Here is a 27,996-nt window from a genome sequence, read left to right on the forward strand (position 1 = left end):
CTGGCGTCCTGGCCAGGTAATGGCCATGGCCACCCACCACACTTTAAATGCTTATTTTGTGGTTTACTATGTAGTAGTAGTAGTGCATTGTCATGTTCAGAGTCCAGTGAACCGATAACTTGGCACCATGGTAGTTGCTTCAATTATATATATATATATATATATATATATATATATATATATATATATATATATATATATATATATATATATATATATATATACATAGTTACCTTTGGTTTTTTTTTCAACATATTTATTTATAGTTTTTCTGTTGTAGATATCTGTACAGAAACGTTACATTAAGTGTTAAATAACATTGCTGTGAAGTTTTAATAGTTTTACCTTCTTGCTGCCCTTCTTTTTGGACTCTGAACAAACCTCCTAGATCTGGTTGTCACTGGATTCTGCCTGCATGCCGTAAGTTGCATTGCATCAGACACAATTTCCTTCATTAGTTTAACTGCTTCCATTTTTCGATGACTATGATGTTCTGCCGAAACCATTCTGAGAAAAGGTACACAAAAGAAAAAATTTTTACATGCTATAGATACAGAATATCTCTTATTTGCTGTAATTGGTAACATACATAATTTACACATCTTAATACCTGCTGGTAGAGTAGTATGTCTATGACATATACATGCATGAACAATATATATTCATTGTTATTTTTCCAATTACGTACTTATCTTTCACGCCTTTAATGATGTTGTTAATTTTGATATCTTCAGAGCTGACATTTGCCTACAAGGAAGATATTAAAGGATTATTGAGAAGTATTTTGTAATGGGCTCCTTTAATTACAGTGACTTAAGACTGGACATGGATTGTTAAATCGAAATATTTAAGTAAATAAGTTTAATTAATATAGAGGAGGAGTGGTTTCTGTCCTTTGAATTGTTATCTACAAGTAAACAGGCTTATTATAAAAAAACATAAGTGTATTATAATTTTAATGTATTAGATTGCACTATATTGTTTCCAAAACTGAAGTAAAAGATTTTTTTTTAATTATTTTTTAAATATAGACATTTTAAGAAAAAAAATTTTCACACTCAGACTGATGCTAGAAATCTATTGGACTGAGCATCATGCTTACAGTAGGGGTGAATGGATGGTGTTCCTTCTTCCTTTTCTCATCAAGTTGTCTGCGATATTCTGCTTGCCTTTGTTTATATTTCCTTTTCATCCATTCTCTGATTTCTTCTCTCTGGTGCCTAGATTTGCTAAACCCTTGGTATAGGTGACAAATTCTGTCGATAAAAGATTCCATTAACGAGAAAAAAATAGCTAAACTTTCAAAGATCTTCTAAAGTGCATATATAAATGTCAAAGATTACAGAAATCACTGCTATAATGCTTCTGTTCATTACCTTTCTTATTCTAAACAATACGCATTCAAATAAAATAATGTCCATTATTATTTGTCACAGAGTATTTTCTCAGAAAAATATTTTCTTGAAAAACAAGAGTTTCACGGCAAATCAAATTTGGCCCAATTTATATAAATGTGGGAGTATTTATAAGTGTACTCTGCAATAATAATAATAATAATCATTCATTACATTTATATAGCAATGTGAAGTATAATACATGAATGCAATACTATTAAACCATCAATTGAAGGTTTTGAAAGCATTATAAATTGTTCAGATATTGTGTTTTAACATTAAGTCTTTACTGCCAGTTCTGCTAAGTGAAACACTACATTTTAACAAACACACAATAATATAAGGGAAAAAAATAAAATCAGTACTGTTATTTATTATGTTTAATATGCATTGACAACAGGGACAGTGCTCCAACGGTTAGCCCTGATTAGCTTAATTGCACCAGGGACATGGCTATGACAGTGATGCAGTGGTAGTGGTGCTGCCTCTCAGTAAAGAGAACTGGGTTCGTGACTGAGTTTGAATGTTCTCCCTGTGTCTGCACGGGTTTCCTCCGGGTGCTCTGATTTCTTCCCTGTCCATGGTTTCTTCCTGCCCTATGATAGCTGGTATAGGCTCCAGCACCCTCCATGCCCCTCTTTGATTCCAAGCCTGGTCACTGCCTGTGCTACCTAGGTTATTTGGTCACTTAAAATTTTCTAATTATGGATGGGTATTAGTCCATAAGTGTGCTGTGTAACGGCCTAGTCACTATTGTTTCTGGGAAAAACATTTGGTAATTGCTGGGTACACTCAGAAACTCTCTTTCTTTCAGAACAGACCATTTCAACATAAGCTGGACTTCTTTGGGATGTGGAAATAAATAGAAGCAAAGTGTCAAAAAATGTACTGATTTCATTGCACTCACAGAATACTAAATCATAGTTAATACAGAAATGGGTTGAGCTTAGGAAGTATGAAGCGTCTCTGTGTGGATATGTCTGTCTGTCTGTTTTCAAACTCTTCGTTTACTTTTCCAGCCTTTAAAACCCTACCACTTCACATCAACATGATTGCAAAAACCTTCTGGAACTCTGAAACCCTATAGTCACTGTTGACACTGAGTTTACACACCACCATTTCCACAACTACAAAACGATAAACAGGTTCTACCCTGGAACATAGAAGCACTGTTTCTGACCTATCATTTTCTTATTTTGCAGCACAGAAAATGTATGTGTGCAGTAGGGAAATGTGCAAATTACACACAGACGATATTCAGGGAAGAACTGGAGCCCATTGACTTCTAGATTCTGGAGTCATGAAGCAGAAACATTAACCATTGACATACCTGGATTGATGTGACATCCTAGGATTTCTGTTGTTTGTGGAATAACATCACGGTTATTGTATCAGGTCAGTCATTCACTTTCAAGCAATCAGCTTTAAAATCAGTTAATGATATAGTAAAGGAGGAACTGCATAAAAAGGTATGCAAAAATCAGCATTTGAAGCAGAAAAAAATTACCTTTCCGTTCTCATCATTAAAAGCACATGCTTAATCCATGAAGCTTAAAGTAAATAAATCTGACATTAATGTAAGAAAAATGTTCAACTTTTATTAAAGAGTGTAAAAGTGTATGCTATCCTGTGTCACACACGTGCGCATGGGAGGCAGCTAATGGGCTTGAGTAAAGGCAGTTCTGAGGCATGCCGGGATGTGGCAGAGTGCACTGACTCTTTTTCTCCCTTCCCCGTAGACCATTCACGGGAGATTCCACCTGGCTCTCTTGACGTCACTTACGGGACTGAGCCAATGGAAGGAGACCTTGCCGGCTCCGGCCCCTGTGATGTCACGTCCAGGCCTGAACCAATGGCTGAAGAACATGAGCCCGATGCTTATGATCTCACTTCCTGTCTCCCCCTTAAAAAGCCTGCACCTTTTCCCTATTCCCTCAGTCTTGTTTTGGACTCGGTTGTGTGCACATCAGTGCTGTATATTTTAAGAAAGCAACTTTGCAGCCAGGATACCAAATTATACGGGTGGCTGCCCCAAACCTTTATATGACTCTGTCTCGAGTTTGTGACACCTGTTATTCAGTCCTTGCATAATGATATCAGAAGCTGACTTTAAAGCCAATTGATTCAATGCCTCACCTCAAATGACAACAAGTTTGATTCAGCAACACAGAAACCCAAGACATTCATATGGATTTGCCGTTGTGAATAAGTAATTATTACAAAGACCTTTGACAGTATAGACTGAGTCTTCTGTAATAAGATTCTACAATGACTGTACGGCACATCTGAATGGTACAATTTTTGCACACTCTTCCAAGTTGAAGTGTATTACATCTCTGTCAAGTTTGATGGAGATTTCTAGAAATCAGCGATTTTTGATTCTAGCTGCTCAGACACAGACTTTTTCTTCTAGAGCAAAGTACTATATGGCAGTGCTCAGCAGGATAAATATTTCAGGTGTAGTGTTTGTATGATCCTTAAAGACAATTGCTCTGAAAAATTAACATTTTTGCATGCAAAATTTAGAGTAATAAAATGTACCACAATTTATTGTTTTATAAACCAAAGATTCTAAAAAATATACATGCTTCTCAAATGCCAATGCACAAATTGAAATCCCACAACACTTTTTGTAAATCATGCAAAAAAGTGAATCTACAAGCAGAAAACAGCAATAACAGCAGTACCTACATAGTAACCTAGCTTTTATGCATTTTATTTTTTATTTATTACATATTTTATTTTATGCATTTCACTAATATCGTAGGAGCCCTTCTGTTCAGGACATACATTTTTCAGACTTTCTAGGACCATCTTGTAGAGTTTTTTTCCCTCTCATCTGTTCTGGAAAAATGGTCGATGACATTTAGTACTCACATCACTAGAGTCGGGGATAGTTTTTATTGTCAGGTCAGAAGGCTTCTAAGCAGCCACTTATACTAGCAACTACATGATTATAACTGATGTATTTTTAATCTATATATAAATATCTTGTCTGATTCTGTATTTAACATATGATGTATTCTTTGCATGTTGTTTGTATTACTTCTCACTATAGTAGTAGGTGTTGGACACACAATAAGAATCTCATTATACAGTGTGTACATGATAATCAGATTAACATGGGGACTTCTGTCATCTCAGATGTGCTGCTTACACCACCAAATTACTTTTTCATGTTGTAATATGGATAAATGGCAACATATTCATTTAACTAACAGTTACAAGAGTACCTCTCCCAGATTGCCTTAATTTTACTACTACTTTGTTTCCTTCAGCATCTTTCAAGCAAATCACACCCATTAAATCCTGTGTTCCTCTTGCCTTCTGATTCAAGATCCTGATCTTTCTCTTACTTTTCTTATTCAATTATATTCACTAATCATGGGACTGGAGAAGTGTCAATGTTGATTAGTACGCGCAAGAAGAAATTTGATTGTGTTTTGTACATGTGTTAGTAATGACCCTATAATGACCTTATTTTGCAACTCACTTGCAAAGTTAGCCTCTTGGCTTCTTGTCCTTACCCAAGTGTATGTCATTTGTGGTCTTATTGACTTGGCTTGTCATCTTGTGTTTTTGCTTTCTGACACTCTTCATAACATCTCATCATAATTGCTTTCTCTATACCTGTATCTCACCATCATGTCTCCTTTTGTTTAGATGCCCCCTTTGTCCAACTGTATTCCTCCTTTTTTTAAAAACATAATTTTTTCATTGTTCCACTTTCACCATTAATACCTTATAAAACTTCAGTCGCTCTTACTGCCAACATCTCAAAAAATTAACTTCTCACACTCACTTTTTTCAGCTGTCAGACCTTTTGCCACAGTACATACAGTATGTCCCCTTACTTTTCCTTGTGGTTTTGATTGAAAGATCCATCCATCCATCCATTTTCCAACCCGCTGAATCTGAACACAGGGTCACGGGGGTCTGCTGGAGCCAATCCCAGCCAACACAGGGCACAAGGCAGGAACCAATCCCGGGCAGGGTGCCAACCCACCGCAGGACACACACAAACACACCAAGCACACACTAGGGCCAATTTAGAATCGCCAATCCACCTAACCTGCATGTCTTTGGACTGTGGGAGGAAACCGGAGCGCCCGGAGGAAACCCACGCAGACACGGGGAGAACATGCAAACTCCATGCAGGGAGGACCCGGGAATCGAACCCAGGTCCCCAGATCTCCCAACTGCGAGGCAGCAGCGCTACCCACTGCACCACCGTGCCGCCCCGATTGAAAGATCTCATACAATTAATCAATGATGTAATATATATCTGTCCCTTAATCTCACATTTTTCAGCACGCCTTAATCACTTCTTCACTCCAACAAATACTCAATAGTGTTCCTTATACCACTAGAATCATATGTCTCCCACTTTTTTCCTCTGTCTTAAACGTGAAGATAGGATACTGCAAGACTAATAAAAAAGGCATTGAGAAAGTAAGGTGTAAACAATGGTTGGCATCTACAGTGATATTGAGGGATAAGGAAGTACGAATAGTGTTCAGAACAGCAGATGAGGAAAGTGAAAGTTCTGTGGATAAAGCGCAGCCACACCAAGCATTCGTTATGAGTCTGTTGAGATTGATTATGATGGAGATGAAGATCAGAAAAGATTAAATGGCAGCTCTTGTTTGCTACTGATCTCATATTGAGAGCAAAAAACAAAGTGGAATGGAAGAAGACAATACTGAAATGAAGACAAATAGACTAAAGTGGTTCAGCCATATAGAGTGAAACTCGACAGATGACTGGGTGAATTGATTAAGGTGGACGGAATAAAGTCAAGAGGGAGGCTGAGGAACATTTGGTAAGTGGTGGTGGCTGATGGTTTGAGAGGAAAGGGGTCTAACTCGATGGGAGGCAGCCCATGAACCCAGAAATTGAGGAGGAACAAGATTTGGAGTGCAGCAAGCAAACGTGAGCACATCTGAAAAATGGATGTTAGACTGGTGATGAATACCAGTTACAAGAGACACTGAGAAATTCTGAACAGGCACAAAACACAGGGATTTCCTACAGAAGTTTAAAAAGAAAGACTTTCATGGTTTTAATATCAAGAAATAAAAGACCAGAACGTCAGGATGTTTTGATATAAACCACATCTCTACCTTTGTCTAATTTGCCTTATATAATAACTTGTTTAAGAAAACTCAAAGAAATAGTATTGTCTTTAAAAAATAAATAATATCAAATAAATATTGATTTATAATGGTTGGACAATGGATGGATGGATGGATGGATGTTCTTCCTTCAAGTTCTCAGTTCTACAGTAATATACAAAGTAAGTGAATAAGAATGTGAACCAGGATTCACCCAAGCTAAAACAAATTTATTTACAGTTGAGCATATTATTACTTTACAAGGGGGGCTCCGCCCCCTGCTCGCTTCGCTCGCTTACCCCCGGCGTTGGGTATCCTGAAATACATTAGTTGAGCTTGTTCGTCTTGGAGCCGTGCCCGCTTTGCTTGCAGCATTTCAGACACGTGTTGTAGGTGCCTACGTTCACTGATTTTTTCTAGGTGGGCTCGTGTTTGTATCTTTGAGCTGTGTTGTGTTTGAATTCGGTGTAAAGCGTTCAGCGGTTTGTACAATCCCAAACAGCACATTATTCCTAACTTCACCCCGCAGTAGTGCCACTCACAATATGGCAGTGACGCCTGCGCCTTCCGTACTATCATTGTGGACCTGTGGGGCCGCCATAGCCTCTTCCGTTTGAATCTGGGCTGCAGCGCAGAATCCTCTTTTTTGTATGGCTGTGTCGTTAGTCGTTAGCTATGGACGCGTTGTTGCTTCATTTCTCATTCACGTCAGTTGAGCTCTTTCGTTTTTGGGCCGTGACTCCTTCGTTCGCGGTGGATACGACTTCACGTGTGGTTTATGAGACGCGCGCTGTACGCGCCTGCGCAGTATGTCTCATGGTCCCATCGCCGTGTACCTGCGTCCATGCCATCCGGTTTACCATTCTCGGTTAGTAATATGGATTGGATTATGAATCATTCTTTACAAAGCTTTTCAGAGAATAGAATGTTAGGCTTTAAGAAGACTATTTTAGGTAAACAGTGTGGTGTCATTTTTCCACATCACATGCTTGCCAACATAATCACCAACCACTCTATGAAAAAAGAAAATATTTTAACACTATTTTTTACTTTTATAGATTTTCACATTTACCAAGACAGAGTCTAAAACAATCTTCAAATGTAGACCACTAGTGCAGCACCTAATCAGGTTTGCATGCATTTCAAGTACAACTTGCTGTAACCTAAACAGAAATAAACTGGATGTTTGGGGAAAGGCTCGATGTTGGTGATGCACAATCATAATCTCAGTTGCTCTCCCAGTTTATGCAATGGTTTAGTCAACTTGCATTGTGTTTCGCTCACATATCTACTTGAATTATCTGGAGCATCACAGTTTAAAAAAGATCATAAAAGTGATGCAAAAGCCAAATAAAAATTGAAATGACATTCCTTTGAATGTGAAACTTGAACTAATAAATCACAGGCATACAGCCTTAAATATTTTTTAATTTAAAATATTTATAATTAAATGAATTCTGTCAAGTTTCAAGTATTTTGGCATTATGTTAGCAAAAATTGGGGCCAATTTTTGGGGCCAGGGAATGCTTAAGAGTTATTTCCATTGAAAATAATGGTAATTATGTGTTTACATCACAAAACCTCACTTTATGAACGGATCTTCAGGAAGAGATTGGTTTCACAAAGCCACACCTGTATATTGCGTTACAATGTGTAAGAAGACATAGGATAAATGGCAAACTTTTTGCTGTGTCTAAAATACATTTCCTTGGTTGTCCTACTAGATGTTTGTCTTCCTTAGCCATATTAAAACAAATGAACTTTCATGTCATGTTCAAGTTAAGTTTGAATTACCACTATGTACCAGAAGCTCAACTTACACTATGTTGTAGGTGGTATAAAACGCAAGATCCAGTGTTTAGAGAAAGACAGCATTTTCTTCAATTAGTAGCATTAAATGTGCATCATTCAGAGTGAGTAATATAAACTAGCTGTCCCTGTGATTAGTTCTGATTGTATAATAATGCATTAGTACAAGTTTATGACATGAGAAATTTTATATATATATATATATATATATATATATATATATATATATATAGTATTTAGGTATACAAATGTATTTTACAGCAATTATTCAACATAATATACTATAAACCAAGTTCAAAAACAGTATATTGTATTTGCATAGATAACATTTTCAATTGCATATTACATACCGCTTCACTTGTCTTGTTTGTTTTTGAGGTAGGTCCAGTTCTGATGCTGGAAACATGCTGTCTGTTTCAAGGTCATTAAGAATATTGTAAATATATCTTAACTTTTGAGGTTGCAAAGAATCCTTTGTTAACCTAATATGGATAAAATGAGCAGGCATAAAACAAACAGGGGCTACAGATGTTGGTAAACAGCTATAAAAACTGTAAATAAAAAAATGATTGCAATAAAAAGTATATGAAATAGATGGTCAATGGATACACTGAAAGTCTGAAAATCATTGGAAGTGAAAGAAACACATGGTGGAACTTTACCAGTATTTTTTTTAATAATCCATTAATAATTATGACTGAAGTGAGTTTATAAACTGTTAGGGTAAAGGGTTACTTCATGTCAGGAATTTTGCAGATATTATTCCAGTCCACAAGAAAGTAAAAAAGCATTCCAATGAATATTTACCTATTATTATCCTGTCTCCTCCACTGTAAAGTAATTTCAAACTTAAGACAGAAATATACTAGAAGACTACTAATATTAAAACTAATTAATTAATTATTCTAAATGATATGTAGTCTGTGTTTATAAGGTGACCAAGCAGTCTACAAAACTTGCCTTTTAGAAAAAGTAATTTTAGTTTAAGATTATGCAAATCCTATGGCCAAATTTATTTAGATTATGATAACACCTTTGGTACAGTTGATACCAAATATTAATTTTAAGTTAGAAGCTATTGGCTTTGGTGATACTGTAAATCAAATTGACCATGGACTTGATAAGGGTGATAGAAAATGTATCGATGGATGAGACAATAGATACTGAGCTAGTTATTTGACGTGGGACTACTTGACTACTTCTCCATCTTCTTCTTCTTCCTCTTCATCTGTTTCCCACTGCTGTGTGGGGTTGATGTGTTGGACCAACCTTCTCGAAACAGCTCAGTCCTGCACCTACTTGCCAGTCAAGTCCTATTCCTTCAGATCTTCTTTTACTCTATACATCCACCTCTGCTTTCTCTTCCCATGTACTTCATTTCACATCACTCTTTTGTTCATATATTCAATATCTCTCCTTATCTCATGTCCATACTGCTTCAACCTACTTTCCTGCACTTTCTTAGATGTCTCTCTGACTTTTATTGTACCACTGATTGTCTCATTTCTTATTCTGTTGTGACTCCATACATCCATCTCAACTTTCTCATTTCTGCCACATCTAACTTTTTCTCTTGTGCTCCCTTTACTATCCATGTCTCAGTTCTATACATTATAGCTGGTCTTACCACTATCTTAAAAACTTCACCTGTAACCTTCACTTTAATTCTGTCACACAATACTCCTGATATGTTCTTCCAATTGTTTCCATCTACATTTATGGGATATCTCTGCATCTAGTTTTCCATCCTGGGCTACCAATGCTCCTATATATTTAAATTTATCCAGTCTTTACAATAGCTCTCCCTGCAGGATAACTTCTGAATCCTAAACATCAATAAACCTCATATATTCTGTCTTCTTCCTATTTATCTTCAACCCTCTATCTTTCAAAGCCCTTCTACATTCTTACAACTTCCTCTTCACTTGTGCTGCACAACACAATGAATCAGCAAAAAACATGCACTGGGGAGAATGATCTTTTATCCCATGACTCAACACATGCTTATCCAAATCAAAAAGGAAAGGAATTGAAAAGATCCTGGTGCACACCTACTCTTGTCTCGGTTTATGGCCAAGAGACAAAGAATCCAAAAGAAGAATTAGTAGAATCCAAATAGCACATGTAGTGGGGGTCATCATCAGTGCTAAAAGTGTTACTCTGTTTTTGTAATAAAGATATACATTCAAAGGAGGATGAAAAAATTACTGGAAAACCTGGACAGTCTTTGAAAGGAATAATTACTGCCAGACCTGTATATTGAGACCTGGAGACAGGACTGGGGACAGTGAAGTATTTAGGACTTCGAATTCACAATTTGAGAATGTCGAGTTATAGCAACATCTGTTTACAAGGCTGTCTCAGAAAAATCTTGAGAGGTGCCATTTCAGAAAACTAATAAGGCATTGGGTTTTATTAGTAGTCTTTTAATCATTACTTTTAACATTTCTCTAAAGAAAATGTTTATAGGAGATGGACGCCTGAAGCTGAGCTCCGCTAGCAGCGGCTTTATTTTCCCACGTATTTCATATTATTTAGAGGTATCCTGTATTTAACCCGACCAGGGAACTTCCACTACAATATACAAGCATGAGTAACAAGAAGAAAAGTCAGAAAGAACCGGAAAAGAAACTTAAAGCTGCATCGAAGTCCGGACAGACTTCCGGCCTGAGTGCAAGTGTAAGGTATGGCATCACGGAGACTGACCTAGAACAGGCAGAAGAGTGCGCAGAATTCCTGGGACCCCGCTCCATTGTATCGTCTCCAGTCGAGAGTGAAAATGGGAGCGAAGGCGCAAGTGATACAGGTCGCGAGGGATCGCCGATTTCTGAGGATCATTCGAGACTAGAAAGGGCTCTGCAGGACGTGCTCTCATCTACTCATCGCGAGCCTGTAACAGGAGCTGCATTTTCACTCGGAGCACGAAAGCAGAAGCGAACTGTCCGAACTGAAAGAGATGATCTCTACACAGAAAGAGATGATCGCTACACAGTCCACTGCCATAGTTACGGCCATGAAGGAGCTTAAGAAAGATAACACAAATGATCTTAAGAAGGTGGCCACTGAGCTCAAGAAGGATAACAAAGATAAGGAAACGCGTCTATTTGAACGTTTCGACGTGAACTTTAAAGGCATGTTGGAGAAATTAGTGGAACACATTGAAGAAACTAACTCCAAACTGAAAAGGCTTGATGATCATATTAATGACGTTTCAGATCAGCTGGAAGACGCTAAGCAGGGACTCACGGCTCGAGTGGAAACAGCGGAACAAATGGCATCTAACGCCGATGAAAAAGCCACAGCTGCGAACTCGGAATACAAAAAACTTGGAGACAGACTTGCAGCCCTGGAGGATGGGTGCAGAAGAAATAATATAAGAATTGAGGGTATACCTGAGAAACGAGAAAGCTCAAGCCCAGTGAAATTTGCAGTAGAATTACTGTCTAAAATAATTGGAGATGACTTTAAACTCGACAATGAGATAGCCACGGCTTATCGCACAAAGATACCAAGCGCCTTTAAATCTAGGTCTTTTATTGTCCGCTTCGAACGACTAAGATGTAAGCTTGATGTGATGGCACTTCTCAGACACAAGCAAGAGATTATAATCGAAAATAATCTTATTCGTATTTTTCCCGACTTCTCACCATCAACAGCTGCAAAACGCAGATCCTACAACGACATTAAAAGGATGCTACGGGAAGCCGATATCAAATACAGCCTCTTGTATCCTGCCAAACTGAAAGTGGAAGTTCAAGATGGACATTATATCTTCTTCAGCAAAGAAGAAGCTGAAAAAGAATTAAAGAAGCTGTTTCCGACACTTTTTTGAAAGTTAATTAAAATTAAAGAGCCGTATTCTATCAAGGCACGGGAAAGACCTATGATCTGATCGCTGGATCCATGTTTAAAGAGACTGGTATTATAATTATACATCTTATTTTCTTTTTTTTTTTTTTTTTTTTTTGTTTTTAGCTGGACTTTATATGTTATATGTTTATGTTTTAATCAGAGTTATAGAGTTATAGACGTGAGTGTGAAAATGTGGAAGAGATTAAAGTAGGATTCGTTTTATTTATTTATTCCTTTTTTTTTTTTTTTTTTATTTATTTTTTTTATTTTACTATACCTTAAAGTAGACTGTTTAACTTCATACCCTTGGTTTAATGCTTGTTCTACTATTTATACAATTACCATTATACTATTACAGTATGAATTACCAGGTTTATCCTAGACTAGTTTTTAAAATCACTCCCAGGGTTGTTTTTTTTTTTTTTTTTTTAATCTTAATATCTTAACTTAAAAGCGCTGAAGATTATTTCAAGCTTAAATATTGTTAATGAGAACATTTTCGGCAGATAGTATTAAGGATTTAACTGTAAAAGATATCTCTGTTTTAATTCTGTAACGCCGCTGCAGGGTGGGGTTTGTTTTGTTTTGGACGTGCTCTGTCTCTTCGTATGTCAGAGGACTGGAACATCGCGAAGTGGGGTCTAGCCTCATGTGGGGAGGCAAAATGGGGGGGTGGGGGGATAAAGGGGGGAGAGAAGGAGAGCAGGTTATATTTAATCTATTCTTATAATCCTTATAATTATAAATATCAATGCAGCAACAGGCTAACATGCAACAACTCCTGGGGAATCTTGAAACTAAGATTAAAACTGCCATATTACCAATTAAAACTATAAAATGACATTAAAAACTCAGAATCAATGTCTCCATGATGGGACAGTTAACTTTGTGAGCTGGAATGTTAAAGGCCTGAATCACGAATTAAAGAGAAAGAAAGTATGCTCTCACCTAACAGGCTTAAACGCTAAAATAGTATTTTTACAGGAGACCCACTTACTACCCAAGGATCAGTTCAGATTACAAAAAGACTGGACTGGCCAAATGTTCCATTCTAGCTTTATAAAGAAAACTAGAGGGGTGGGAATTCTCATACATAGAACAGTTCCATTTGTAGCATCAGAGGTAGTGTCGGACCCTGAAGGGAGATATGTGATGGTCATGGGCAACTTATATAACAGTAAAATGATTTTGATAAATGTTTATGCACCCAATGTTGATGATAAGGAATTCATGCAAAATCTATTTGCATCCATTCCCAATGTGAACACTCATAAAATTATAATGGCTGGGGACTTTAATTGTGTTTTAAATCCACTCTTAGATAGGACTCCCGTGACAGGGGGGACGACATCTAATACTGCAAAGATAATTACACAGTTTTTAAATGATCACAACTTATCAGACCCCTGGAGGTTTCTTAACCCAAACTCAAGAACATATTCGTTCTACTCACCAGTGCATTATAGCTACTCAAGAATTGATTATTTTTTTTATAGATAATAATTTCCTGCCTACAATTAAATCATGCAAATATGACACAATTGTTATCTCTGACCATGCCCCTCTAGTCTTGGAGCTAAAATCAATAAGCCCCTCGTACTCACCTCGCAGATGGCATCTTAACCCTCTTTTATTGGCAGACGAGAACTGCACAGAATTTATATCCAAACAAATCAGCTTCTTCCTAGAGACAAACACGTCTACAGAGGTTTCTGCAGGAACACTCTGGGAAACTCTAAAGGCCTTCCTAAGAGGCCAGATTATTTCATATCTTTCCCATAGAAATAAATTAGAAACCAAGAAAGTGTCAGAGCTAAGAAATGAAATTACTAGAATAGATGAAGAACAAGCCAGGCGTCCAAGTGAAGCTCTTCACAGGAAAAGGCAGGCCCTGCATACAGAACTTAACATCTTAACAACTAAAGAAACTGAACAACTTATTTATAAGTCTAGACAGCATTACTATGAACACGGAGAAAAAGCTAATAAGCTTTTAGCTCAACAAATTCATAAACAAGAAGTTCACAATGCAATACCAGTAATCACCAACAAGAATGGAGAAGAAATCATCGACCATAATAAAATAATGCACACATTTAGAGATTACTATAAGTCTTTATATTCCACTGAGCCCAAAGAAGACAACACGCAATCTAATGCATTTCTGGATAATTCACAAATACCACAAATAGATGCTTTAAGTGCTGAGGAACTAGATAAACCTCTAACGCTAACAGAATTACTAGACGCTATAAAGTCACTACAAAGCGGGAAATCATCAGGCCCTGATGGTTACCCCGTAGAGTTTTATAAGAAATTCTCCACTCAGCTAGCTCCACTCTTATTGGTAACATTTACAGAAGCTAAAGACCACCAAATACTACCTCAAACATTTCGACAAGCATTAATCACCGTCTTTTCTAAACAAAATAAGGACTTGTTACAATGTGCATCATATAGACCAATTTCACTCCTGAATAATGATGTTAAGATACTCTCAAAAATCCTAGCTAGAAGGATGGAGAAAGTGCTGCCCTCGGTAATATCACAAGATCAAACTGGATTTATTAAAGGCCGACATCTATCTTCAAATCTCCGACGCTTGTTTAATGTTATATATTCACCAGCAAAATCAAACACCCCAGAGATATTACTATCATTAGACGCAGAAAAGGCATTTGACATGATCGAATGGAATTACCTTTTCACTGCATTGGAGAAATTTGGGTTTGGCCTGAATATTTGTGCTTGGATTAAACTACTGTATACCAGTCCAGAAGCTTCAGTTTGTATTAATAAAATTTGCTCAGACTACTTTAAACTAGAACGTGGTACCAGACAAGGATGTCCCTTGTCGCCACTGTTGTTTGCAATCGCTATTGAACCACTGGCGGTTCACTGCCGAAATTCTCATCAGATAAAGGGGATTGTCAGAGAAGGACTGGAACAGAAAATTTCTTTATATGCAGATGATATGGTCTTATATATATCGGACCCATAAAACACTGTCCCTGCTGTTTTAACAGCACTAACAGAATTTCAAAAGATATCTGGTCTTAGAATTAATCTGAATAAAAGTATAGTCTTTCCAGTGAACTCACAAGCATATAATAATAAATTAGACACCCTACCTTTTACCATAGCAGATCAGTTTAAATACCTAGGGGTAAATATCACAAGTAAACATAAAGCTCTTTATCAACAAAATTTTGGCGTCTGTATGGAAAAAATTAAGCAAGACTTGCATAGATGGTCAACCCTTCATCTCACTCTAGCCGGAAGAATTAACATCGTTAAGATGAATATCCTTCCTAAACTTCTCTTTTTATTCAAAACATTTCAATATATATCAATAAATCGTTTTTTAAACAGTTAGATTCAATAATAACCTCATTCATTTGGAACTCAAAACACCCACGTATCCGAAGAGCGACCCTACAAAGACCTCAGGCAGAAGGTGGCATGGCTTTACCTAATTTTCAGTTTTATTACTGGGCAGCAAACATACAAGCCATAAAAACCTGGACACAAATAAATGCACATACACAGGCTTGGTCTGCAATAGAAGTAAAATCCTGTAGTACTTCTTTATATTCCCTGCTCTGCTCTCCAATAAATGAAAGTTATCGCAAATATACTAATAACCCAATTGTGCTTTACTCACTCAGAATATGGAACCAAATTAGGAAGCATTTTAAGATGGAAAATCTTTTATCAGTGGCACCTCTGCAAGGGAACCACCTCTTTCAACCTTCGCAAGTATATCCAGTTTTTAATACCTGGAAAAGTTTTGGGATTAAAATGCTCAGAGATCTTTATATAGACAACATATTTACATCTTTTGAACAATTACGTTCAAAATTTAACCTCCCAGCTACACATTTCTTTTACTATCTTCAAATTAGAAATTTTGTTAAACAGAAATTGCCCGATTTCCCCCACCTTGCACCCTCCACAATGCTGGAAAAAATACTGCTCAATTCCGAGGAAACAAACACTATTTCCGCAATATATAAAATCTTATTAGAGTCCCTACCTTTCAAAGACCCAAGAGGACATTGGGAAGAAGATCTCTTAATCAATATATCAGAAAAGGAGTGGAAGGTAGCAAAGCAGAGAATTCACTCGAGTTCTATATGCGCAAAGCATAGAATTATTCAACTAAAAATTATATATCGAGCTCATCTGTCTCGCTTAAAAACTGTCCAAAATGTTTCCAGGCCAGGATCCAACCTGCGAGCGCTGCAACCAAGCTCCTGCCTCACTGGGTCACATGTTCTGGGCCTGCACCAAACTAACATCATTTTGGACAAAAATTTTTAAGTGCCTCTCAGACAGCCTTAGTATCACAATCCCTCCTAACCCACTAACAGCTGTGTTTGGTGTCCTTCCAGATGGACTTGAATTGGAGAAGGACAAACAAACGGTGATGGCATTCACTACACTCTTGGCACGCAGACTTATTTTGTTAAATTGGAAGAATCCTAATTCTCCTCTTATAAGGCAGTGGGAAACTGATGTTTTATATTATTTGAAATTGGAAAAAATCAAATTTTCAGTTAGAGGATCTGTACAAAATTTTTTCAAAACTTGGCAGGATTTAATCAATATTATTTTAGAATAAGAGAATTAACTATTATTGCATTTAACTCCCTTCTCCATCTCTTATTTATATAGATATTTACTTCTCCCCTTCTTTTGTCTAATGTTGCCTTATTAAAAAGCTTAAAGCAATTTTCCTTTAGCTAAGCTCTCCTTCTCAGGGGTGGGGTTTGATTTGTCTTCAAATTTGTTGGGTTATAAATTGATCTGTTTGTATGGAATAATTACAATGAAAATTAATAAAATAAAAATATTATAAGAAAATTAAGAAAGAAACACTTGCTATTTCTAAAGCTATTTTATCTATTAAAACCACCAGCCAAGTGTGTGCATTTTGATGATGGTGACATTCTACATATAATTTTTTTTTAAACCGAGACATTGACGTAACATTTACATGTCATTTAAATTAATAAAATAAATTGACAACTTGGCATAATGATAACATTCTATGAAACTGAGAATATGATTATCTTTAAATAGGAATCTTTACCCATAATTCCTATTTACAGTATGCTTGTGTATGCAAATAATACAATCTACCTATCCAAAAAATGCACAGCTGCATTAGCATTCCCAGAATGAATCTCACTAATGGTGGTGAGCAACAGTGGACGATGTTTGGTAAGTTTTAACACAAATTTTAATGGATGTCCATTTGGGAGATGATCATAGTTTGGGTTAAATCAGCTTTTAGCAGTTCACTCAAGAGCTACAGTCCTGTTGCCGTTTTGATCGTTTAATTTTATTTTGCCATGTCTGTCTCTTATATGCTACAGTTTGAGGATTATAATAATTGGCATCATCATCATTGTTGTTGTTGTTATTCGTGTTATTGTAGGACTGTGTAGGCCATCACACGTTAAAACCGAACATTGCTAGTATCCGATAATAATATAAAATTGTACATTCCTTTTGAGTCTGAGTGTTTGTAGGTCTGTATTGTTTAAAAAAATGTTGTGTCAACCTCCGGCCGTTTCTGGGCAACAGATTGTGCTGTGCATAGTACAGACAGTGCAGTTGCTGCTAATGCACACAGCATTAACATTTCTTTGGAATCTCAACAAGGGTTGCATTAATGCACTCTGACCACTAGAGGGTGCCCAAAGTGCTCACCTAGACTGCCTATGTCCAGAAACAGCCCTGACTACATATTTTGATTTGGTACTTTAAAAACGAAACATTTATTGTTTGGTATTTGTGTGTTATTTCAGTAAGGTCTATAGAATTGCTATATTCTAAGTATTTGTTGTCATATGCATCACCATTTTGTATATCTAATCAATATAATGCAGTGTAGCTGATATGCATATGATATACATACAATGATCCCATGATATGACATTAAAAACAGTCTAGAATTATTATTTTAAAGGAAAAACTGTGAAAGAAGACATCTCAGACAAATGATTATTTTAGGAATAAGACTTTTGGTTACAATTGTGCTTTGTTTTAGACTAGTTTTGCCACAGTACTTTGAGGAACAGTATAACATCTTCTGTATCGATTTTATCTATGATCTGGACAATTCTTCTGTCTGTCCCAAAAGAAAATTTGTATTTGATCTCTGACATTCATATAATCTAATATGTTTAAGTGGAATAACTTATTTGTCTACACTAATGCAACAAACCAACTTTAACCCAACAAGAAGCTATGCTGTAAAGAGCATCCAAGTGCATTTTTCACCTGATGGGAATGAGGTTCTCTGAGAGGATAAGGCAATTGAACCTCATTAGTCCTAAAACAAGCATACAAAGTGGGGACTTAATCCAGATCTTCAGCACACTTGAAGGCAACAATATACTAAGCACAATTATTTAATTTAAATAGTAAATTTGGAGAAAAAAAGATATCGGTGGAATCTATGAGGACATGCACACAAGATGAAAATCTAGAAGAACCTCTCCTGTGGCTTGTATTAATTTACAAGGTATAGGAGTTTGAGGGCCTGAATGCTCACCCTTGTTATTTTATTTCTCCCAAAGTAAAACGTTATTGAAGCACAACTGAAAGCAACTACAGCCTGAAATTTCTAGCTATGTTTATTAGAAATTCTGTAATATTCCTTCAAACTCTCTCGTGGTAAAAGTATTTGTCAGTGTCATTTGTCAAATCTTTCAGAAGGAATTATTGTTGTGTTTCAGGGAGATGGCACAAAAACATTTGCCTACTTTTTCTTGGTTATATACTTTAATGATTTCCTTACTGCAGTCTAAATACGTGCACCATCAAGGATCTTTTGCTTTAAAGAAGATCTTCAAAAAAATACTGTGTATTCAGCTTTTTTTTATTAGCCCTGATATATGACCTATTAATTGACATAAATGATTAAATGCAACAATTCAATGTTTCTTACAGTACTCATTTCTCTCCTGGGGATCCAACACTTTTTTAGGGACATTTTAAAACTATCTTTAAATGTCAGAGTTAAAAACAGTTATTCCCAATTGTCATAAGTCCAGTTGTATAACCTGTTTTTCCTGTTAGCTAGTCTTTAATGGCTGCTCACCATTTATAAAGCAAATGACAATATGTTTGCAAATGTATGCTGCTGAAAACAGTGAAAGAGGTTTGATGAAATAGCAATGATATTTAGAAATCCTAAGCTAATAGTAATTGCAATCAGTTAAATACAGACAGAAGTATAACAAAAGTAAAAGATATTGTATAATAATGATCTCGAAAATGAAGCCATTACTTACATTTGCGGTTTTGATCTTATTTTAAAATCTGCAAAATCTAAATAAAATAAAGTGAAATTGTAAATAACCAACCATTTAATAAATGTGAAAATATTTAAAATACCTTAAGAAGCACTTCTATGAAAGTATGAATTGAGATTCAACTCTAGGTTCACTCTTTCTGCTTGCTTATTTTTTATGGTGGAGATTGTTAACACAAGATCAGTTTCAAAGTTTGTTTAGTCTATGAGTGAACATAAAGTTTGTAACCATTACTTCATTAAAAGACTGCTGGTTTCATTGACCTATGTACAATATATACTGCATGTATATACTGTATATGACTTCCAAATACAAGCCTGTTTATCAGATAGCAGTATCTCTCTTTTTATTCAAGATAGAAGTTTGTGTGTGTGTTTGGAGATTGTAGTTAGTTTTAATATTTATATTTTTCATAAAGTAACTAAATAACTTCTGTAAAAAACCTAATTTACCCTGGTGACAAAAGTCTATCTATCTATCTATCTATCTATCTATCTATCTATCTATCTATCTATCTATCTATCTATCTATCTATCTAAATTAGTTCTGCATTCATTTGAACTACCAGATTACAAACTCTTCTGTCATTGGAAGTGTCATATGATTGGCCATGGGTGTCATGGCACCATTTAAAACTAGCGTCAGCCCTCTGCAGTCTCAATACAGACAATGACTGTTTATTGGATTTAAACCGAGGACCCTGCATCTTAAATGAAGCAGTGCTAATCTCTGCACTACCATGCTACACAATCAGGAACTATGAGAGAGGGAAATAGTTTAGTGGTATATAGCAGAGGTGTCCAACTCCTGGACAGCCACAACGGTTGCAGATTTTTGTTCCAACCCATTTGCTTAATTAGAAGCCCAACCTCCCCAATAACAGATTTTATTTTTCATGGCTTGTTAGTGCTTTAACTGTACCATGTCAGTTCATTCTTAAATCATAGATTTAATTTTCTTTTCTAATGATACCTGTATCATCCAAGTGATTTGAAGCCTAAAACAGATGAGTAATTGTCAGTTCTTCACTCTCTCTTTGGTTTCCTTCTGAATACTTAATTAAACCAAATAGTGAATGATGAATACACACGGGTGGAAACGGAGACAAGATAGATGTAGAACTGCTGGTTCCTTTGTCATTTGCATCGTATTGCTAATAAGGAGCAGTTAAAACAATTAATACAGCCAATTCAGGGTTCAAAATCTTAACAAGCGAGACAACTAAAACGAACCACAAAAATGTCAGTTGAGCAGTAAGTGCTTCATCAGCAATGAATGATTTCTCATGAAGCAATTGGATTTGAATAAAAACCTGAAGCCACTGTGGCTTTCCAGCGTCAGAATTGGCCACCCATGGCATATAGTTTATAATCCTTAAATATATATAGAATGATTATTTTAAAACTTTCATCACTTTATTTTTTTATGCCTAGTTGACACACACTGTGAAATTTAATCACATGAGCTTTGTTTGATAATGAGCATTGCAACCTACCTTTTTTCTTCGCTAAAATTCCTGTTCCCAGACATTTTTGGTTCACATAATGTTGCTGTTTATTAAGCTTTTCAGCTGTATCCACAAACTAGAAAAAAAAGCAGACACTTGTTACAAATAGTGAGCATACAAACATTTAAAGTACACAGATATGCAATATATTATAATACATTTAAGAAAACACTTGAACTTTAACGTTCCAATAAATAAAATAGTGTTTTTTATGAACAAATCAATATACAGGGGTTTAGTTAAGCATATTGAATCTGTGGCTTAAAAGTTTGCCCTTGCAGTCTGTTTCTCATTTGTAACCCATTCATACCCATTCATTCACCGGAAGGGTTCCAGAGTTGAATACCTTGTTCACTAGAGAGAGTATGGGCCTGAAGGATGATCTTGGGTACCTTTTTAGGAATCTTCATACCATCAAGTTGTTTTGATCTTTGATCAGAGCACACACTTGGGAGGAGGGTTTTGTTATGATTTCATTATGATTTGTGATGTATTCTTTGCTTTATACATTTGGTTGTATGGTGTTTTAAATTTAAACTTATGTTTTAGAGGTTAAGAAATGTATGTATTTGTTATTTATTTTTGCATTTGAAGTGTTTTTCACTGTTAGAAACAAATTACTTTTCCCTCAGCACTTTTTTGTTTTTGTTATGGGTGCCACCATTTTGTACTCTTTTTTTTGTCTTTGTGGCTATGCAGGTGCAGGTAATGTCAACCTGAATTGTATGATGTGTAACATCACAAGGTTGTACATATATATAGGTGACCTTCAGACACTTCCTGGTTTGTCCAAGATTGTGGATATAGTAACATCTCTTTGTGCTTGAACTACTTATTTTGTTGATTTACAACTTTACATTCTATACTTTGACTTTGATTTTTTATACATTTTTGGCATGACAAAAGATAGGCTTGAATATTTTTATTTTGATGGGTGCTTTGTTTTTAACTACATTTCATTTCATGGTCATTCCCTTTTCTTCTTGCACACCCTCAAAATTGTCAGAACAATTATGCCATACTATGTTATGGAAATACTGCTGTTGCCTCTGTATATAAAACAAAAGACTGGTTGACTAATTCTAATATCCTGTACAGCAGGGAGTACTCTAATTGCACCTTTATAAGTAAGTAGAGTTTCTGACATAATGTAATCACAACATTTTATTAGACAAGTTTCAAGGTTTAGTTTCAATACTAGGTAGTTTGTTTAGGTATTTTAATTTACACTTATCAAATTGTCTGCAGAGCTTGATGAGAGTATTTCGTCATTCTCCCTTTGTATTTTGATAATATGAACCTCAGAATTCTGTGTTCAGATTAGTTTAATTTATAAAATAATAGTAATTCCGGCAAATTTTTTATATCAATAAAACTGAGTGATATAATATCTAGTTCTATTAATCGATTGTCAATTAGGCGAAACTACTGTTGAAGCCTGATGGTGATGCTAGTGTTTGTTGGGGGCGGGGGGGGGGGGGGGGGGGGGTCTTAAAATAAAGAAAGCAAACTCTACTTTAGAGTTGCAATTTTAATAGAACTGAGCTAATAATTCCACATTTTAGCTGATAACCTGGTGATGAATTGTACCCATTTAAACCTGAACTTGTGTTAATTTATTTTTAATTTCCATAAATGCTTATGTTGGTAAAGTTTCAAGTGCCTACACATTATACCTACCAATCTGGTGTTGTAAAATTCAAGTTCCATGTTTTCAGAAATATTCTGTAAAGTAGTCAGTTGAACATCCATCTCTGCGAGTTTAGACGCAAAGTATTTTTGTGCTACAGGGACAGTTAAAGGTGAATACAAACATCTTGCAGAGTCGTCAGCATTAAAGAGTAGCCTGTGTTCTACATCATCTCCATTTAGCACAGTAGTGGATTTGGGCTGCAAAACTGATAGGTCAACTAGAAAATCAAAATAAATTTTAAAAAATAAATAAATAAATATATATATATATATATATATATATATATATATATATATATATATATATACAATACTGTATATATATGAGAGAGAGTGCATAATAATTCCGGTAAAGCCTTCCTCTTTTCTGTTTGAGTCTCTACAACAAGGTGGCTGACCTTGCTCACCTTTTAAAACTGTGCTTGCCATAAAGTTTCCAAAGTTCTCCACTATCAAAAGGCTAGATCTTACAAGTCAGTTGCAAAATTGCTTGATCATAACTCTCACATGGCAATCAAATAATAGGCATCATGTACTGCCAGCTACTCCAAATATTATTTACAAAAGCAAAAGCAATGCTGTTCAGTCCATCACATAATCCATAGGACAAGAGTGCTCATTATCTCAATATACCAGCAGTACTCATAAGACAAAGATATTTGAGGATTACTACAGAAATTAATGAAATGCTGTAATTTTCAAGATTTTCTAGATTCTCGACAGGATTTACTGTTCTTATGATCCTCTTTAATCTCAACCTTAAATACTATGAGGATATATATCAATCATGATTAAAAACAAACAAACAAAAAACAACTTATTTTTCCTTTCTTGTAGACTTCAGTTGGTCAGGCAACTGTTCATAAATATCCATTAAAAGAAAAAAACTTCTATATATTTAGCTGTAACCTCAGTTTTAGGCAGAACAGCTAAAGAAAGCAGTATGTAAGTCTTTTGATTCGCCTCTTTTATTCTCTTTAATAAAATTGCATTTCAAAATTACTTTTAAATATTTTTACATGTAGTCTTAAAGTAAATGTCATTCAGATATTACCAGTGTTAGTTCCAGTTTCTCTTGTGTTTGCTGGCCATTTATGGGTGGAAGCATAGTAATGAAAATCAGCAGTGGAGGATAATGAGCTGATACTTTGATCTATTAGTACAGAATCAAAGTTTTCTAAAACAAAAATAAAACGTTAAGATGTTAAATTTGCAATACTGAAAAATGATTAAAAGAAATGCTAAGATAACCCAGTACAAAATGTTGTCTACAGTATATGTTCCTAGTAGTAAACCTCACCTGCTGAATTGCTATGTCTGTCTTCCAGTCCACAGACAGGCTGATCATACTGAATGTTCTGAAAGATCACAATATTGCATCAGATATAACAGAATAACAGATTTTGTTTTCTTAACAGACCAATAAACTGCAATTCATTTTAGTTCTTAATGACTCCATTATCATCAGACTTCATTTTCAGGCTGCATTTTTTAAGATAAAATGATTGTTAAGTATATATTTACTTAAACTGAATATTCTCATTTAAAGGGTTAAGACACATAAACCATTCTAAAATTTGAAATGGGATTAAAACAAATGAACTAAAGGCAGTGTTTTACATATGCACCAATTGTGGAGCTTGAGCAAGTAGGGCATCAGTTTTATGAAAATAGGTGTGAATCAGTAGTTCAAGGAGCCAATAGTCACAGGATGATTAATAAGGAGGTGAGAAGCAAAATGATTCTGAAATTAAGGCAAATGGATACCAAGAAATAGTACAAATTGGGTTGGTGGAAAACTGAGAATGTTATTCATCCATGTGTGATATTTGTATCAGTGTTTAGGCTGAACTATGCTTAAAACAGACAGCTAGTTCATATATGACATGGTTTGAAGAGGCATTTCTACCATCATCACTAAACATGCTCATTTTCTGCCTTCGGAAAAACCTGAACGTGTGGTAGATTAATCCTTAGCACTTGGCACATGAGGATAAATATCTTCTTCCTGGAGCAAATCATTAGGTGGATTAAATTAAAATATTGATTTGGGATAAGAGCAGGAAATGTTGTTTATTTAAGAGGAAAACATAACTTGATGGCTTAAAGTGATGAAATTACAAAAAGAAAAAATGACAATGAGGTAACTTGCAGGTAACTTTTACTAGAACCAATTACTGTAGCTTTAGAAAATGTGAATTATTTTGAATATTTCAATATAACTCAAAAATGCTGCACATCTTCTCTCTGACACACTAACACTGAGTACTTTCAACCAGCAAATTATTCAGCAGAAGTGTGTCAAGAAACACTACTGGGGCTCCTTTATACCAACAGCAAAACCTCACTACCATAATACCTTACTGTGACTGCAGCTGCCAGGTGCAACATTTTCTTTCTTCTTACTAATTCTAGTGTGTGTTCAGATCATAATATGGGTGTATATATATTTATTTATCTATGTATTTATTTATTTGTTTATTTAAAGAACTGTATGTATATACTGTATATGACTTCCAAATACAAGCCTGTTTATCAGATAGCAGTAGCTCTCTTTTTATTCAAGATAGACGTTTGTGTGTGTGTTTGGAGATTGTAGTTAGTTTTAATATTTATATTTTTCATAAAGTAACTAAAGAACTTCTGTAAAAAAATAATTTACCCCTGGTGACAAAAGTCTATCTATCTATCTATCTATCTATCTATCTATCTATCTATCTATCTATCTATCTAACCCAGAAAAATATTAAAGAATGTTATTTTCTTCTGTACTGACAGCTTTTCACAGTATGTATCATATGTGTCATAATATTCTGTTCAGTTTTAAATTCATAGGATGTTTAGTGCAATAATGTAGTGAATTAACTGTAATGATGTTAATAACCAATTTCAAGTAAAATCAAATTAGCATAATGATAGAATAAAGCTGCTACAGACTCATCTGTGTACAGTAGTTGTGTTATCAGTATATAGAGTGATGGACCATAGATGGATTTAATTTTGTACAAGCAATTTCTGGAGACGTTTTCAAAGACACAAGGCAATTTTTGAAGCTCAGTTCATACACATTGGTGCTATTACACAGAACATGATACTGTATATCTGTCACTTTTAAATAAGACTTAGAAATGTCCAGAAATATTTACCTTTTTAAAGAAAACAGGCGAGTCATCTGTTTGGAGTGGAATGTGAAGTCGTTCTTTTCCTTGCTTATATGCACTTTCAAGCTTTTTTTTCCTCTTTTCCCTTTTTGTAAAAAATAAATGCTAAGTAAGTAAATGTTTGTGATATTTAGAAGTTAATTAAGCAAATAACGTTGATTATATAAAATTCAGTAGGCAGGAATGATCTGTTTGGAGCTGGAAGCTATCATGACAGTAGATATCATATTTGGGTTACAGAAGAAAATACCTTCAAGTTCCAACAGAATATTGCTGCGCTGAGAATGCTTCTCAATGTTTTACAGATGGGAGTTTGTATCATTGAGTGTGCTACATCACAAAAAAATATATGTGTTCATAGTAATGTAATATAATCAGTCAAAATACAATATATCTTCCAGGTGCTAATTAAAAGCTTTCTCCTCTTTCCAACTCTTCTTCTGACATTTTGACACCTTTATGAACCAAATATTTCAAACTTGGACTCATCACTCCATAGCACTTTCTGCCAGCTGTTGTAGCTTGTAATTTTTGGTCTTTCGCCCGTTAAAACATCTTCTTCTTCTTGCTTTTCCGCAAAAATGGTTTCTTAGGTGCCAAACGCCCTAGGAGACAATTTCTTTTAACAATTCTTTGCATAACTGAAGCACATACTTTGGTGCCAGAAGATTCTGCCAGACTTTGAGCAAGCACTTCACTGGATTTTCTTCCTTCCTTAAGGACTTTACCTAATTAGACAGATTTTTGGGTCTTCCACACGTTTATACTTGACAGCATGAAGTACACATCTTGAAAGTCTGGTTTAGTGTAATATTGCTAATTGATTATGGTCATGTTGACGACATTACAGCCATTTTGAATCCCCCTCTTGAGACACTTCAATATTTTGGTTACCATTCAAAACCCCTTTTTTTGTTAAAATTGCCTTACTTGCACACCTGGTAGGACTATTCAGTACCTCATTTATTTAAATCAGGTATTTTCTTTGGTGTAATGTAACAAATACATAAAACTAAGTGGAGATTTTATATGTATATACTGATCAGTCACAACATTAAAACCACTGAAAGGTGAAGTGAATAACATTGATTCTCATTACACCTATCTATGGGTGAGCTGAATTAGACAGCAGGTGAACAGTCAGTTTTTGAAAGTGATGTGTTAGAAGCAGGAAAAATCGGCAGGCATAAGTATCTGAGCGACTTTGACAGGGCCAATTTGTGATGGCTAGACGACTGGTTCAGAGTATCTCCAAAACAGCATGTTTTGTGGGGTGTACTCAGTATGCAGTTGTTAGTATCTACCAAAAATGTTCCTAGGAAAGGTAACCAGTGGACTGGCAACAGGGTCATGAGTGCCCCTGTGGTATAGTGGGTCCACAGCTCATGTCAAAAGGGCCAGTTTTAAAATAACCGCTGCACTTGCGGCTTAGCGAGGGGGCATGGTGGTGTGTGGCTGAGCAGTTCTCGGGGAATTTGTGATGCAGGCGATTCACACTTAAGTGCACAGGTGAGGAGTTGTCTGCATCTGTAATTGTTCCCGGGAGCTGCACGTCTGTTCCACATCCCCATAATTAAATAGAAGTGCGAGGCGGCTAGCAGGGGGAGAATGAATAAACGAGAAAAGGAAAGAAAGAGAAAGAGACGGAGGTTGCCTGGAAGAAGGAGGTAAGAAACAGCGAGGAGAGAGAGCCGGTGTGAGCGAGAGGGAAGGAGAGTGAGCGAGAGAGAGAGTGCAGGCTCGATTGAGAGAAGGCAGGCAGCTGGGAGGTAAGCCCCTGCCGAAGAGTGTTTGGCCGACACTCAGTGGGGCTGAAGGAAGCGGTCGCTCCAGCTGAGCGATCAAGGAGCTGGAGTGACCGGTGATGACAACGACTGGCCGTCGAAAGGCAGCAGCAGTCGAGGAGGCTTTGGGCTGGTTTAGCCCCAGCGTGAGCGCCCTGGCCGCAGGGGAAATAACCCAAGTCTCGGTCCGGATTGGAGCCCAACATAGCCAGGGATCGGAGGGCTACCGGACCAGAGTGGAAGGCAGATGTACCTGCAGATAAGTGACTCTACTATTGCGAAGCCCGATGGGAGATGCAGGGGAGTTGCCAGGTAGAAAGGAGGCACAGTGCTTTGTGTTTCTAAAGGACTGCAT

At 36.0% G+C, this 27,996-nt stretch overlaps 1 protein-coding gene across 1 annotated transcript; it reads right to left on the reverse strand.

Moving 5' to 3' along the window:
- Positions 1–341: 341 nt before the first annotated feature.
- On the reverse strand, positions 342–27,996 carry LOC127528019 (ciliogenesis and planar polarity effector 1-like). Its single transcript, XM_051928567.1, has 10 exons — positions 27,895–27,996; positions 23,997–24,054; positions 23,751–23,873; positions 22,685–22,914; positions 20,993–21,080; positions 18,461–18,512; positions 8,668–8,799; positions 1,103–1,256; positions 689–747; positions 342–507 (listed from the first exon to the last, which is right to left on the reverse strand). The coding sequence occupies exons 1-10, from the start codon at positions 27,994–27,996 to the stop codon at positions 342–344; spliced, it is 1,164 nt and encodes a 387-aa protein (XP_051784527.1).

The sequence above is a fragment of the Erpetoichthys calabaricus genome, chromosome 5 (genome assembly GCF_900747795.2).
Source record: "Erpetoichthys calabaricus chromosome 5, fErpCal1.3, whole genome shotgun sequence".
Classification (NCBI taxonomy): domain Eukaryota; kingdom Metazoa; phylum Chordata; class Cladistia; order Polypteriformes; family Polypteridae; genus Erpetoichthys; species Erpetoichthys calabaricus.

Coding starts and splice junctions, on each gene's coding strand:
- LOC127528019 (XM_051928567.1), bottom strand. CDS start 27,996: ATGCAGTCCTTTAGAAACACAAAGCACTGTGCCTCCTTTCTACCTGGC. Junction 22,915..23,750: donor AGAAACTGGAACTAACACTG/GTAATATCTGAA, acceptor TTGATTTTCTAG/TTGACCTATCAGTTTTGCAG. Junction 8,800..18,460: donor GAGAACCTCATTCCCATCAG/GTGAAAAATGCA, acceptor TATCCATATTAG/GTTAACAAAGGATTCTTTGC.